The sequence below is a fragment of the Anabrus simplex genome, chromosome X (genome assembly GCF_040414725.1).
Source record: "Anabrus simplex isolate iqAnaSimp1 chromosome X, ASM4041472v1, whole genome shotgun sequence".
Classification (NCBI taxonomy): Eukaryota; Metazoa; Arthropoda; class Insecta; order Orthoptera; family Tettigoniidae; genus Anabrus; species Anabrus simplex.
This window is the reverse complement of record NC_090279.1, coordinates 115,560,132-115,575,023: the sequence shown is the minus strand read 5'-3', so window position 1 is coordinate 115,575,023 and position 14,892 is coordinate 115,560,132. Positions and strand designations below refer to the sequence as shown.

Genomic DNA, 14,892 nt, shown 5'->3' with positions numbered 1-14,892 from the left:
TAGTACCACTATATAGCTAATGGTATTGAATAGGTGGACCTTTCTCTACACTTTGATAGTGATCAACTGTCAATACGGACCATAATGAAATTCATACTTAAGAGTGAAATGATTTTCAAACAACTATCACTGCATAAATAGACGATTATTCAAGATTGAAAGAATAATAATAAGAACATGCATAAATAAAAACTTCCAAGAATATGAACTCTGGAGATTATCTTCTAATGAAATAGTGGGAATGGACCTCACCGCCATGTTCCTTTAATGCTCCACACGATACATATCAGGCGATTGTTGTGGCTACAGCAGTCGTTAAAATTCTCTAGAACCTTCTGGACAACCTGGGCCCGATGAAAGGGTGCATTATCCTACTGGAATATCTCGTCCTTGTCAGGAGTACGTTAAGTGGTCGTCGAGCAGTTCAACGTAAACACATCCCACACCAAACACAGAACATCACCACTGTGGCACACAGCAGTTAACCTTCAGAGTTACCAGTTCATGGAAAATCCAGGCGAAGCACTATTCAGTAGTCAATATACATCTAGTTGAAGACACTTCTAAGTGAATACATATAGAAGAATTCGACATTCTCAAACATCAGCGGAGGATTATCAACCAGATCTGAACCAGACAAGGCAGATGTGGAGATCTACTGCACAAATGGGGATGGACTACCTGTGGTGCCTCCTTGCAGTCTGTCCACCACATTATCACTGACTGCCCTCTTCATGCTTCATGCTTTCAGAGGAACGATAACAGACATTCATCATACATCAGTTGGAGCAATAGAATGGGTCACACAACTAGACCTAGAATTGTAAGATTGTACGAACTTGTGACTGTGCAAAGTTGTCCACAAACTTTGTATATAAAATGTACGTGTAAATAACTTCGATACATTATACGATAAATAAAATAAATAAATCCAGCTGCCAACAGCCTGTATGTGTCTTGTTGACAACTGGGGTCCATGACTTCATGGGGCCCGTGCCATATTCAAATCCTATTATCAGCTCAAAACAACAGGAACAGCGACTCATTACCAAACTACATGTCACCAGTCTTCCACGGTCCAATTAGCAATGAGACGGTGTTAACAAGGGCACTCTGGTAGCTTTTCTGCTCCCATATCCAATACAGAACGCTGCACTGGCCTTGCGGATGTGCGCCTGCTATCTTCTGCATTGAACGTGGATGTGATTTGAGCCAGTGTGGTATTTCTGTTAACATGAAAAATTCTAGCCAGCCGCCGCTAATTGTCATCATTAAACATTCGTGGTTTTCTACTGCGCTGTTCACTGCGGGGGTGGGGGTGTAATGCCTTACATGAGGTATTCCCGATACACACATGACACCACCAATAGAAGAATGTTAAATGTTTGCACAACTTCTTGGACAACAGAATTCCATATGAAGAGCCCTGCGCAGATAATATCCACATCCATAAATATTGTAAATATTTAACTACAGTATATTACTCGCAAGGCAATGGACCTGATGCCTAGCACCAGAACAAGTCATAGGATTATGAGAGATTTTCTCTTGCGACAACTACCAACGTATTGACCTTTGCTCCTTCCTTCCACTAACTGTGGGCAGGAGCCAGTTAGGCTTAAGTAGGATTTATGGCTTTACGGGTGCTTTATGTATCACCATTCTCCCATACCACTGTCAAGGGTCACCTAACCACAAGCAAAAATAAGAGTATACCCGAGTGAAAATCAACAAAACTTCATTACCGCATAATCTCGAATACCACCCGCCACCGAATAAGACCCGCACCCTTATTTTGAAACAACAAAACTTACAATGATTAGAAAATACAAATAAAAGTAAACAAACATTTCCAGAACGATATCCAACGAGTTCATTCATCATCATCATCAGTACCAACTTCGGAAGTTTCATCACCATCACCTTCCGACAAAATGTCGTCATCGCTGCCATCATAGCACATATTTATGAAGGTTTTTTTTTTTCAATTTCTGGAAACTGTACACTCAGTCCACGAAAAGCTCTACGATCACCACTACATGTTAATAGTACATTTTTCTTCTTTCTCCAATCACGAACACACGTCTCGTCAATATCGTATTTCCAATAATTTTGGCTTCCCAAACTACTTTCAGTTTCTCACTCGCAGTAAAAGATTGCAAACGCTTTGTGGGATTCATGTTGATACTACGAGAACATGCGTTAGACTGATGCCAAGCGCGGAAGTAGTGTACACTGAGAGTGGAGAGAGCATTGTTGCCAAGCAGCGCCGGCGGTGATGCCCGATTTACGCGCATTCAGAAAGATAAATTTCCCAAAATTTTAAATAAGACCCACACCCTATTTTACAAGCAATATTTTCGAAAAAATGGTGCGGGTGGTATTCAAGATTATACGGTACTTAGAAATTATCAGCAAAATTATCTGCACTGCCATACAGTTTGCATCCTCTAAGACACTAACTTTGCGGATATCTGTGCAGGGCTCTATCCATGTGGCCTCCACTTTCATACCCCGTATGACCAGCAGAGATGGTTTTTACACTCGCTCTCGAGATATCAGATCACACATGATACAGGTCTTGGCACTTCCAAGATATCACGGTACGGTGGCGCCACCTATAAAATCCGGTATCCCATGACTTTTGACATGTTGGTGTATTACTTTAAAAGAACTGGAACTTGTACACAGAAAACTTAGAAATGGAAAAGCATCTAGAGAAGATTCATTAAATGCAGAATTATACAAATACTCACGTAAACAATTCTTTCAAAGGTTTCTCAAATTTGTAAATTTAATATGGGATGAAGGAAGACCACCAGATAGTTGGCAAAAAGCAATTGTAATTGTCATTCATAAGAAGCATGATATAAGAGATTGTGAGGACTACAGAGGCAAGAGATTGTAAACATAGGATACAAAATTGGAAATGAACAACAGAGATTTTGAAAAGGATGATCTTGCACTGATGCCTATTTCACGATCATCAACTTCTTTGCGTTTGTCCCACAGTGGAGCAGGATCTGCTGTTTGATGTTGTTTGATGATGTTTGTTGTTTAAAGGGACCTAACATCTAAGGTCATCGGCCCAATCTGCCGTTTTCCAAGCCCAATCTCCACTTGGTTCTATTAAGGGCATCATTTGAAACAAGATGAACATAGTGCACGTCTTCTTAAAGGCGATCAAGCCAGAGTTTCTTGGGCTGACCATGTGGTGTATTTCCAGATGGTGTGATGCGAAGTGCTATCTATTTCATAATGAAAATGTTCATATTTTTAAAATTAATTTTGACCCTTAGGATCTCGAGTGACTTGTTCAGCACGTCTTCATTCTTTCACTCTTTCTATTTCTCTTGCTTCTGTGATTTAGATCTTGATCTTAGTATCGGTCCATTCGTGATTTTCAAAAATTATTAATAGTAAAACAGAGAATTTAACATAGAAATCCACATAGAATTTATTTTTAAAAAGGCCTCAGACGAAGTGAACAGAAACAGAATATTGTATATACACAAATAACCCCTGCATCTTTTTTAAAAATATGGCAGGAAGAAATTAGGATGTGGGTATTATTTGTGTCAAGGTTGGCACAGTGCTTCTGACATGCAGAAATCAGGAAGTTGGTAGTTTTCCGTCCACTCTCTTCCTACCAGAACCAAGAAGCGTGCTGGACAGCATGACAAATCACATGGTGTCAGTTTAAGTAGGAGAATATTCCCGTTGCAGATCATTCATAACTAAAAAAAAGCTCCACATTATTGAAGAGGCAGAAGAAACTGTGCAGGAAAAAAGTTTGATGTGGACAAGAGTTGCATACCTAATTGGAGGAAAAATAAAGGAAGATAATAAAAACCAGGGTGTGGAGGTGAAATGAATGAAAATGAAGTCAGCCTAATGAAGCTCTTGAGATATACAAGAGAGCTAAGATCTGACACTACCAGACAGTTGTACGACCAGAAGCTGTATATGCATCAGAAACACTGAGCTTGAGAAATTAAAAAACCTCAAAACGAGAACTCGAAGAACTAGAACAAAGGATAGGGAAAAAGAGGGTAGGACTTATTAAAAAGGAAGGAACATGGAAGCTCAGAAAAAAATGAAGAAATGCATAATAAAGTGGGCAAAGTAACTGACGTTGTCAGGAAAACGAGGCTCACTTTCTTCTATGTCTGACAGCAGACTGACGAAACAGATCCTAACACAAGTTTGGAATCTCAAAGGGAAACCCAGATGGCACCAAGGAGCGGCTGAGCGGGAGAACGGAACAAGATCCAGGATTGGAGGGAACCTGAAGATGAGGTCAAACTAGCGATATGACTTTCCTGTTCAGAGGACAGAAGAAATAGTCATATTAAGAAAATGAAGGACATGTGGGCAAAGATATGTAAACATGGTTGGAATCCTAAATAAACGTCCAGTGAAGTCGCAACAATGTTAAAAAGGAACGTTTATCTTGAACAGATAATCTAAAACAAAAGATAAAGATTTCCACCTATTCAACGTTAAAAAAATTACATATTTTTGATAAAACTAGTTTCAGTTCTTCTAGAGACCGTCATCAATCAAAATCAATGAAATTATGAATTTATGAAGCAAGTGTGTGTTGATGTTAAACACTCATCACAAGTTCTCAGTTTTCTTCCAATTTAAGGAACGCACTTCACAGAAGACCAGGTGAAACACTTGATGAATCTTCTTGAATTCAGTTCAGCCAACAATCTTATAAGCTGGTCTTTTTCTTTTAAATAACAGTCCCGTTCGTAACACTGATCAAGAGCCAATGTTGCAGTCAAACTTTGATACTGAAACACACCCTATAGAATATTTATTTATGTTATTTGAGCAGAGCATAGGTTCAACTGCTGTGACTATTCTTTGACTAATTGTTCCACTTTTGATGAACAAAGACAAAAATAGAAACCAAAACGTCATTGAAAGTAGCTTTCTGTACATACAGTGAGTGGCCAAAAGTCATGGAATGACACTGAATGTAATGCTAAAAATGAGTTACTCCTCTGCGAGCCCTCAAAACGGTGAGGCATCGCCTCTACAAGGTGTTGGAATCGTTCCCGAGGGATCTGGACCCACGCATCTTGCACTGTGTTGTATGTCCTCCGCTCTCTTCGCTCAGCGCCAGCCAGCTGCACGCACGCAAGCGTGGATCATTCGAGACTCGAAGCGCAGTCTTCAGTGCGCGTGTCTGTTACGTCGTGTGCAGTATATAAGGAGCTCCCTGTCTGTCACTCAAGAGGATTCTCCCCAGTGTCCTGCTCCAGAATACACTGAACGTCGAACACGGAGGCTACTCCTCTTAAAAATGTGTCTCGACCAGGTGGACGGAATTCTGGTAGTATGAGGTTTCACCTCAGGTCACTACTCCACTTTCCCGTTCCTTCATCCATGTCGAGCCCCAATGTTGTATGCCACACATCCCCAAGCTCACTCAAGCTCAGACACACACATTAGATTCTCTAATTGTGAACATAGCTTTCATTTAGTACAAGCTTATGAACTCAGACACTTCAAGTTAGAAGGAACTCTGTTAGCTAATCTATGCTAGTGCAAATGATAGTTTTCAACTATCACAAACTATATCTTTCCCACGAACTATCTTTTCAAGACAGCAGTGAGTGTAAATACATTCAGAGTGTACATAGTGTATAGAAACGGAAACTCTCTCAAGATTAATCATCTACTTTGCTTCAAGACAATTTTATGTTTTATTCCTGTACATACTGTAGAATTCTGTGTGAAGCAAATAAATAAGTTGTATTCTTGTACACCTTATCTTGTTTACAACACACTGCTACCTACAACTTGTCATGTGTAGTTGGTACAGGGTTCATGGAGCGTACACCAGCGACAGCATCCCATAAATCCTCGATTGGATTAAGATCGGGGAATCTGAAGGGCAAATCCAGGGTCGTAACTTCACTGGAGTGCTCCTCCAACCACCTGCATGCCACCACAGAGTGGTGACATGATGCAGTGTCCTGTTGAAACATGGCATCTCCATCAGGGTACTCTAGGGGCAAAAAGGGATGCAGACGGTCTGAAAGGATGTCTACATAATGTGTAACTATCACCGCTCCTTGCAGCTGGACAGTGGGGCCTAACTGCGACCATGAGAACGCCGCCCAGACGAGAACTGAGTCACCTCTCGCCTGGACACAACCTTGTTGAAACGCAGGATCCATAGCATCAAGGGGCATACGTCACACTCTCACCGCCCATCAGTTCGATACAACTGGAACCAGGATTCAAAGGACCATACAACATGTCACCACTGTTCCATGCTCCATTGCCAATGTTCGCGGGCCAATGCACGTCGTCGAGCTCTGTGTCAAGGTGTCAGCAAAAGGACACGAGTTGGTCGTCGGCTGGTGAAGCCTATGCGGTGCAGTTGCCTCCATACAGCCCTGGTAGAAATGGGTTCCTGACTTTCAACATTCAACAGGGCAATGATCTGACTCACAGTGGCCCATTGAGCGCCCAGTATGGTCCTGCGGAGGCGATGTAATGTCCGTTCGTTAAATACCTGTGGTCTTCCCGTGCAGCGGTTTATGCGGGTGGTCGGTTAACTCGCAACGTTTTGCCATCTTCACGACACTGGTGTCTGCTGCAGCTAGCTGTAAACACTCAGGAGTCATACACGGCACATTTTCTAATGGAACACCCCTTCCCGTGACTTTCGTATATTTCATAATACTAGACTAATGTGTTTTGAGCAGAGATGCCGCACTGCGGCTCTGCATTCGGGAGACATGCGAGTTTGATCTCCGCTGTCGGCTGTCCCGAGAATGATTTTCCGCGATTTCCCATTTTCGCCTCCAAGCAAATTGCAGAGACAGCTCCTATTTGTAGGCCAGAGCCGTTTCTTCGAAGCTACTTACCCAATTTCATTCACTATCAATCATTTCATCCTCATTAGCTCCTCAACTGAGGTGGACATCAGGAAAACCATCCGGCAGTATGAACACGCATTATAAATTCATCTCACCTCATCCCCTCCCCTTTCAGGAAATGGGAATAGCAGGCTATTTGCTTTACATCGCACCGACACAGATATGTCTTGTCTTATGGCGACGATGGGATAGGAAAGGCCTAGGATTGGGAAGGAAATGGCCGTGGCCTTCATTAAGGTACAGCCTCAGCATTTGCCTGGTGTGAAAATGGGAAACCACGGAAAACCATCTTCAGGGCTGCCGACAGTGGGGTTCGAACCCACTATCTCCCGATTACTGGATACTGGCCGCACTTAAGCGACTGCAGCTATTGAGCTTGGTGGGAATAACAGGTAGACATACAGAGGACTAATGTGTACTTAACCATTGTCAGATATATCATGGAGTGTCCCTACTGCCATTCTTCCAGCAAAAAACTGATGAAACGATATATATTTTGTCTTTAGACCACTTCAAAGTTGGGTTTCCACTCTTAAACAAGGTACGATTTTTAATTTTTTCCTCGCCTACGGCCATGGATTACCACCGCTCACATAGGGTTAAACGCAACTACAGTAAAACCTCATTGATTCGAAGTCACTGGGAAGCAAAAATCGGATTTCGAATTACGTGATTTCGAATTAACCCCAACACGTACTTTGGAAATGCCAACCCTTGTGGCGTCACAATATATTCTAAGACCCGTTACTGCATGCAGTTAACCTTGATTCACAGTTTAAAGCTCTCAAATGTCATGAAAAGAAAAAAAAAAAAAACTATTTCCAAAATGTGTCCAAGCTGCATTTACAGTATTCAAATAATGCACTTGATAACTCACCGGCAAACATAACCTCACACAATGAAATCAAAAGAAAGGAAACATGATTCAAAGACGAAGAGAAATCATACTGGCTCCCCTGTGCAAGTGCTTTATTCATTGGATTACTGTACTGTACGCATTTTAGATGCCTTGTGCTTCCACAGAAAGTACCCAATGCCCTTAAAACATCGTGGCTTATCAAACTTTCCTATGACGAGGGGAGAAAGTCTCTCGGTTCTGTCCACATTACAACAACAGTACAGTGACTATACTTGGACGATTTCCCACCATGGCACTTCTAAGACCCATTAATGCATGCAATCACCTTGATTCTCAGTTTAAACTTTTCAGAGGCTGTGAAAAACACTATTTCAGAAATGTATCCAACAAGGTGCATTTACATTATTCAAATAATGCACTTGTATAAAACAACGGCAAACATAACTTCACGCAACGAAAGGAAGAAAAACACGATTCAAAGACGAAGAAAAATAATGCTGGCTCCCCTGTGCAAATGCTTTATCTCTTGGATTAATGTACTGTTTGCATTTGTAGATGCGTTGTACTAGCAAGGAAAGTGCCCGACGTCCTTAAAACATCGTGGCTTTTCGAATTTTTCCTATGACGGGGGAAGGAAGTCTCTCACTTCCATGTGCACTACATAGCAACACAGTACGTTTCCCGGCTGGCAATTCTCTCCTTTAAAACCATAAGTCCGTTTGGCCTCAGCATTTTAAAAAATAAAACAAACAATACAATTTAATCGGCATTGACAATAATTTTTGGTGTGTACAAAGCTATGAGCCACGCTTTTTCACCAACTGTCGGCATCGCCAGTGTTTGCGGATTCTACCTCTCCACACACTGCCTGCTTGTGATATTGTGGCGTTCCTTAAAATGCCGAATAAAAAATAATTACGATTCCGCTCAAACATAGCAGATATGAAGCACACTGTAGACACGCCAAAGTAGGTGAAAGTGCGTGCGAAGTTACCCCTGCACATTCTGGAAGACGTGTTCTTTCATGACGCGGAGAAATTTTGAACTTAAATTACTCTGTGAAATACTATTTTTTTCAAAATGTAAAAGCAGTTTTGAATTAAAAGTCTGAATTTCAGTAACGGGACCGACATTGTTCTTCGAATTACAAATGATCCGTATTTCGAATAAAACAACATGCAAACCCGTACCTCATGTTTTGGGGAACGAGAACTGCTTCGAATTAGGCAAGATTTTGAATTAACCGATTTCGAATTATTGAGGTTCTACTGTATGTTTTAATGTAGGCCTTGTTCGTGACAGTAAATTATTTATTGATGAAATAATAAAAACTGCCACCAGGCAGGTTTATACGACATAATACAAACATCACATACCCAGTCAGGACGGGTTATCTCCAAGAAGCCTTCTGTCAGAGTCACTTTTGACGGAGGTATTATCGACTTATCTTCTCCCACCACTCGAGTCTTGTCGTGAAAGAAGGAGTTGAAGCCATCGATGACAACCAGCGTCTTGCACCTAGAAATATGAGAACACCAACCTTAGTAGGGATTGGTTACAATAAATCTCTGCTTATCCCTAGAACTGGCAACTGTCGAATATTTGACACTTTGGTCCCTGCTGTAGTGGTGCTGATGAACTTTCGATATGTTTGAATTTCTTCACTTAATTACCACAATTCGTTAACAGATGTCATGACACCCTGCTTTCTGCAATTTAAGAATCTCATAATTGACCCATATTGACTTTACAGGACAAAAATATGTAAATTAAAAGTCCACCCTAGTCAATACACAAATGTTATTTAGAAACACAATTAGTGATACATGTTCTGGCCCTTTTGGGCCTTCTTTAGTCTTTTCTAATTGACATTTGTGTATTGACTAAGGTGTACTTCTAATTTACATATTTCTGTATTCTCCCTTCTGTTGTTCTCAATATCCACAGTAGCCGTGAGTTCAGTTTTATTCGGAGATACAACCACTTTGGGTGTAATTTCATGGAAATAAATTAATGCAGTTTTCCATCCGTCTGTTTGAGTGCCATTCTGTTTGTAAACAAATCTTCACACACTCTGCTTTGCTGCACTATTTCATTTTATTTTGAAGTTTTCCGCTCGGTGAGAGTTATTTACTTTTGTATATATATATTTGATTGATTATATACACTTTTAGTACAGTGTGTGTCTAAATACGGCACCTTCGTTATGGATAATTAATGATGAAGTAATGCAAATTTTGTTGGAAGATGAAAGTGACAGAGATGACTTTGAGGTTAAGGACAATGAACTAACAGATTCCGAGTCGTACCAGCTGTACGCTGCCATACAGCAACGTAGTCTAAGGTTTACTATTTCCAACAATATACCTCTGAGAGAAATGAAACTTTCGCTAGAGCATTAAAAGTACGTTATTGACAATCTGTATATCTCAGTTTGTTGAATTACATTTTTTGAACTGACTGTACATTTCAGTTTTCTTATTCAAACAGCGTCACGTATCCTAACTTAACCGTACTGTGCGTATGATGAAAACACACTTACAGCGCCGGTAGAGAAATTATACCTTTCTCGCTATAAATTTTCATAATAGCCTTCCCGTAATTTAACCAGACGCGACAAAATACAAACTAACCTATGAAATCAATTAAGCACTCTGCCATATCTCGAGGTGTATCCCATTCTTACTTAATTGCAGTATTTAGCCTCAAAATTAAACGGTCGTTTAGTCACCCTTAATTTTAATGTCCATTTTTGGACACGTTATTTACGATTTTATTAAGAAAATATGTTCTCTTTCATTTCGAATTTACTTTACGGAACCAAATACACTAGAGACAATACGCGACACTTACGAATTTTGCCTTGCTAATATGGGAGACAATTCGACGGTGGCGCTCCTAGTGACTTGACCTGAAAAAATCGCGCTAAATTCAAATATCAATGGAAATGTATATACGGAAATGGATAAATAAATTACGTCTAGAAAGAAAGTGTTATTGAGATATTATCTTCGAAGTTGCTAAAGCAATTCTGGATAAATGAATGAAGAATTATTTAAAAGGTTATTATTCAAAGACTGAAATTAGACATATAAACAAGATGTGAAATAGACTGCTGTGAAATGGCTTGATCTTTCATTTATGCATTATTTTTTTTTAGCTTTAGCATTCCTGCCTGAACTCTTACGGTTGAATTTGTCTTTTTTCTCATTTAAAAACATTGTATCATCACATTAAGGCACTTGTCAATAAAAATATCGGCACATTCCTTACACATTTGATGCAATGAATTAACATTTAATAGCTGGACAATTTTCCTCTTAACATGAAGCCTACCAACAGAAAGAAAATCTATAAAATCCAGGCTTTAATCTGAGAAGAGGGATAAAAGAAAGAAAAGTATGAAAATGTTGTCGATAGTGATGCTTTGAGGAGTATTTACGTACAATTAGAGTAAAAATGTAACATACCCTTGGCTGTATAGTCGAGGATTTTTAAAAAGTCGCTGGCCTGGAAATGCTAGGGGCTTTGCATCGCACCGACACAGATAGGTCTTATGGCGACGATCGGATAGGAAAGGCCTAGGAGTTGGAAGGAAGCGGCCGTGGCCTTAATTAAGGTACAGCCCCAGCATTTGCCTGGTGTGAAAATGGGAAACCACGGAAAACCATTTTCAGGGCTGCCGATAGTGGGATTCGAACCTACTATCTCCCGGATGCAAGCTCACAGCCGCGCACCTCTACACGCACGGCCAACTCGCCCGGTGGCCTGGAAATGATCTGAACAGATCTTATAATTCTTATATAAGCGTTACGTCCATTCTTTCTTGTACACATTATCCAAATCACTTATGTGACATTTCAAAACCCACAGATCACACCTACAACAACACATCGGTATTGAAGGTTAACGGCTGCACTATACAATAAAATATGCGTATTACATTTTATGCCAGTTAAAATATGGGTCGAGCAGGTCAGAAGATTATGAAGTACTATAAAAATCTCTGTCACTGGAAAAATATATATGCAAACACAATATTACTTACATGTTCTTGTCACGAGGGAACTTGAAGAACGACCGTGCATTTTTCTCTACTTCGTAATTACTGCAGCCAAACACAGCACATACCTTTCCCCTCATGCTGAGAGGAGATATCAACTCACTGAAAATGCATAAATAGCACCAAAAACTTCACACAAAAATACACGTGCTCTTATGAGAGATTCAGTACTGTTCAGGTCTATCCGCTAGAGTGAGCTCCAGTAGCTGTCCCTTGATATCTCGCTCAGTGTCGTGTATTATCTCTACTGTATTTGACGGAACAGCTGTCGACGGATATTACTCATCGACTCCGACATCACCTTTGAATGTTGACGAGGGAAATCGCTAGTGCACATAGCGAGGAAACGATGCCGAAGGTAATCAATCGATCGCATGCAATATTATCGCTGGGGTGCATAAATATTGATAACGGAAAAAATCGTGCGCGCTTAATCTCTCGTAATAATGGATGCGCCAGTGATAGGGTTCTTGCTGTAACCGATGGACGATACAAAGGTTAATATAGGAATTTTGAAGGGACAGAAAAAAGTCATCTATATAACAGAGTTCTCGTTATATGCCGTACTCGCTATAGCGGACTTATACTGTAATTTTATTTCATACCTTGTGGATGTTTTCTATTTCACTTAGACAAGTAAAAGATACAACATTGTCAGTTCTAGGGTTAAGAATCCTAAATGAAAGACACATCACTGTCCTGGAATTGCCATGTGAAACAAATATATTGAAGAACTTAACATTTCATGAAGAACACTGTTATAATGCAGAAAGGCGTGTGGTTACTGCTTTTTTTTAAATTGTTTTTAATTTTACAACTTGCTTTACGTTACACCGACACAGATAGGTCTTATGATGACAATGGGGTAGGAAAGATCTAGGAGTGGGAAGGAGCGGCCGTGGCCTTAATTAAGGCAAAGCCCCAGCATTTGCCTGGTGTTAAAATGGGAAACCACAGAAAACCAACGACAGTGGGGTTCCAACCCACTATCTCCTGGATGCAAGCTCACAGCAGCGCGCCCCTAACCGCACAGCAAACTCACCCGGTGGTTATTGCTTTAAGGGTAAGCATTCTCAGGAGATTACTCGGAATGAAACATCTGGCACAGACTACAGATTGCCAACAAAGGTGCAGGAGGGAACTACCACAGCACAACGCAATAAATGAATGAATGAATGGTGTTCAGAAAAGCCAGCAAGGCAGCCATGGATGACACTATAATGTTAAAACAATAAACTATTTGAAATAGTAAAAAAAATTGAAATACCTGATCATCACCTTTCAAATGACCATGGCATGACCACCTTCAATAACCACCTTCTAGACAGAACGATGGCAACAATCAGGGCCATTCACGTCAAGAACTTACCTATGCTATCGCTCAGCACAGCGATGACATTATTAATGAGAAATAGGTATGCAGCACAATGTATACTTGGCACACCCTTGAAACCAGGAGGTGTGAGTCGGTGACAGGGAAGAAAATCTGTGTGTTCTTGGGGCTTGTAATGTTGATGGCGATTATGCAGAAACCCACCGTGAAGAGCTATTTCTCCTGGGATGGATTTTTAGAAGTCCTCTGCATTCTTTCAAACAATTACAAGAAACAGATTTGAACTAGTCTTGCAATATTTACATTTTGTTGACAATTCTATACGGGATATAAAAAGGTTTTTTAAGTTCAGCCTTTCCTGGAAATTATCCATGAACAAAAATATCTCTTACTTAGTTTGTAAAAATGTCTGAAATAAACAGGTAAAAACATGGAACTTATCCAAATTATATATATATATATATATATATATATTGCAGGTGGTTATGGACAACCCTGAACTGCTGTAGTCATATATATTACTTAAAAACATTGGTAAACAGTCCTAAAATTTTCATTATATTATGTTTTGTATATATAACAGCATGATTTTTTTTTTAAACTTGTTATGTCTGAACCTCTGTTGAGCTTCAATTTAAATACCACCTGGGAAGTGAGCAGTTAGGGATTCAACTGCCGGCTTGAGGGGTTAACATTGGCAAAAATACGAGCTGAATTTAAGCGTATTATTAAGCGGAAGAAAAGAAACTAACAAGCGGCGAGCGAACAGGAAAAGCCCACCAATGAATCTCGCAGTTCACCCTGCCGAGAAATGTGGCGTTTGGGAGGGTCCACTTATCTCGGGATCCTGCGACGAGTTCAAGTCCTTCTTGAATGGGGCCATACTCCGCAGAGGATGCCAGGCCCATAGAGACCACTGTGGCTTCCGGGAGGACCTCTCCTTAGAGTCAGGTTGCCCGAGAGTGCAGCCCCAAGTGGGTGGTAAACTCCATCTAAGGCTAAATATGACCATGAGACAGATAGCGAACAAGTACCGTGAGGGAAAGTTGAAAGGAAGTTTGAAGAGAGAATTCAAGAGTACACGAAACCGTTTGGGGGGTAAAGGTGAGAAATCTGAAAATACCTCAACCGGCGAGACTCAAGCCCTATCCGCACCTCTTCCCCTGCTTTGGCCAGATGGGTCCGTCCCTCTGCACGGAGAAATCACGTGTTAGGGTGGTAACGGGTTTCTACTTGGCCGGGTAGTGGTGGTAAGCTTGGTGGACCGCACTTCTCCCATCGTTGGATATCGCGACCAGTTGGGTGTCGGTCTAAGGCCGGGGTGTGTAGCCTGTTCGTTCACGGTGCAAGGCGTGTTTGTCGGACAAAACCCCAGTATTCCGGAAGATGGCTCGACGGTTGTAATTATAAATCTAACTCCCCAGCTACTTTCCACCAATATTCAGGCATGCTGTTTCACTTGGAGATGGGTGGCAATTGGAATAACTTATCAAGGGAGACGTTCAATAAATTTCCAATTTCTTTGCAATAATTTAAGAAAAGGTTAGGAAAACAACAGACAGGGAATCCACCACGTGGGCGACTGCCCTAAATGCAGATCAGTAGTGATTGATTTATGCTCAGACTATATAAGAAATGTAATATAGTGCAGTGCTGTAGAACTAGCTTTGGCAGGTGTAGTTCACTGCAGATTATGGTATAAAAGTTCACGTAAGGGAACATCGTTAGTTGC

The 14,892-nt window shown here is 40.7% G+C and overlaps 1 protein-coding gene across 1 annotated transcript in view; it reads right to left on the bottom strand.

Moving 5' to 3' along the window:
• mRpS29 (mitochondrial ribosomal protein S29) overlaps positions 1–14,892 on the bottom strand; it is a 67,072-nt gene that overhangs the window by 14,955 nt on the left and 37,225 nt on the right. The window contains exon 7 of the mRNA XM_068230735.1: positions 9,141–9,282. Within this exon, the coding sequence (XP_068086836.1) occupies positions 9,141–9,282 (142 nt within the window). The remainder of the gene's footprint in view (positions 1–9,140; positions 9,283–14,892) is intronic.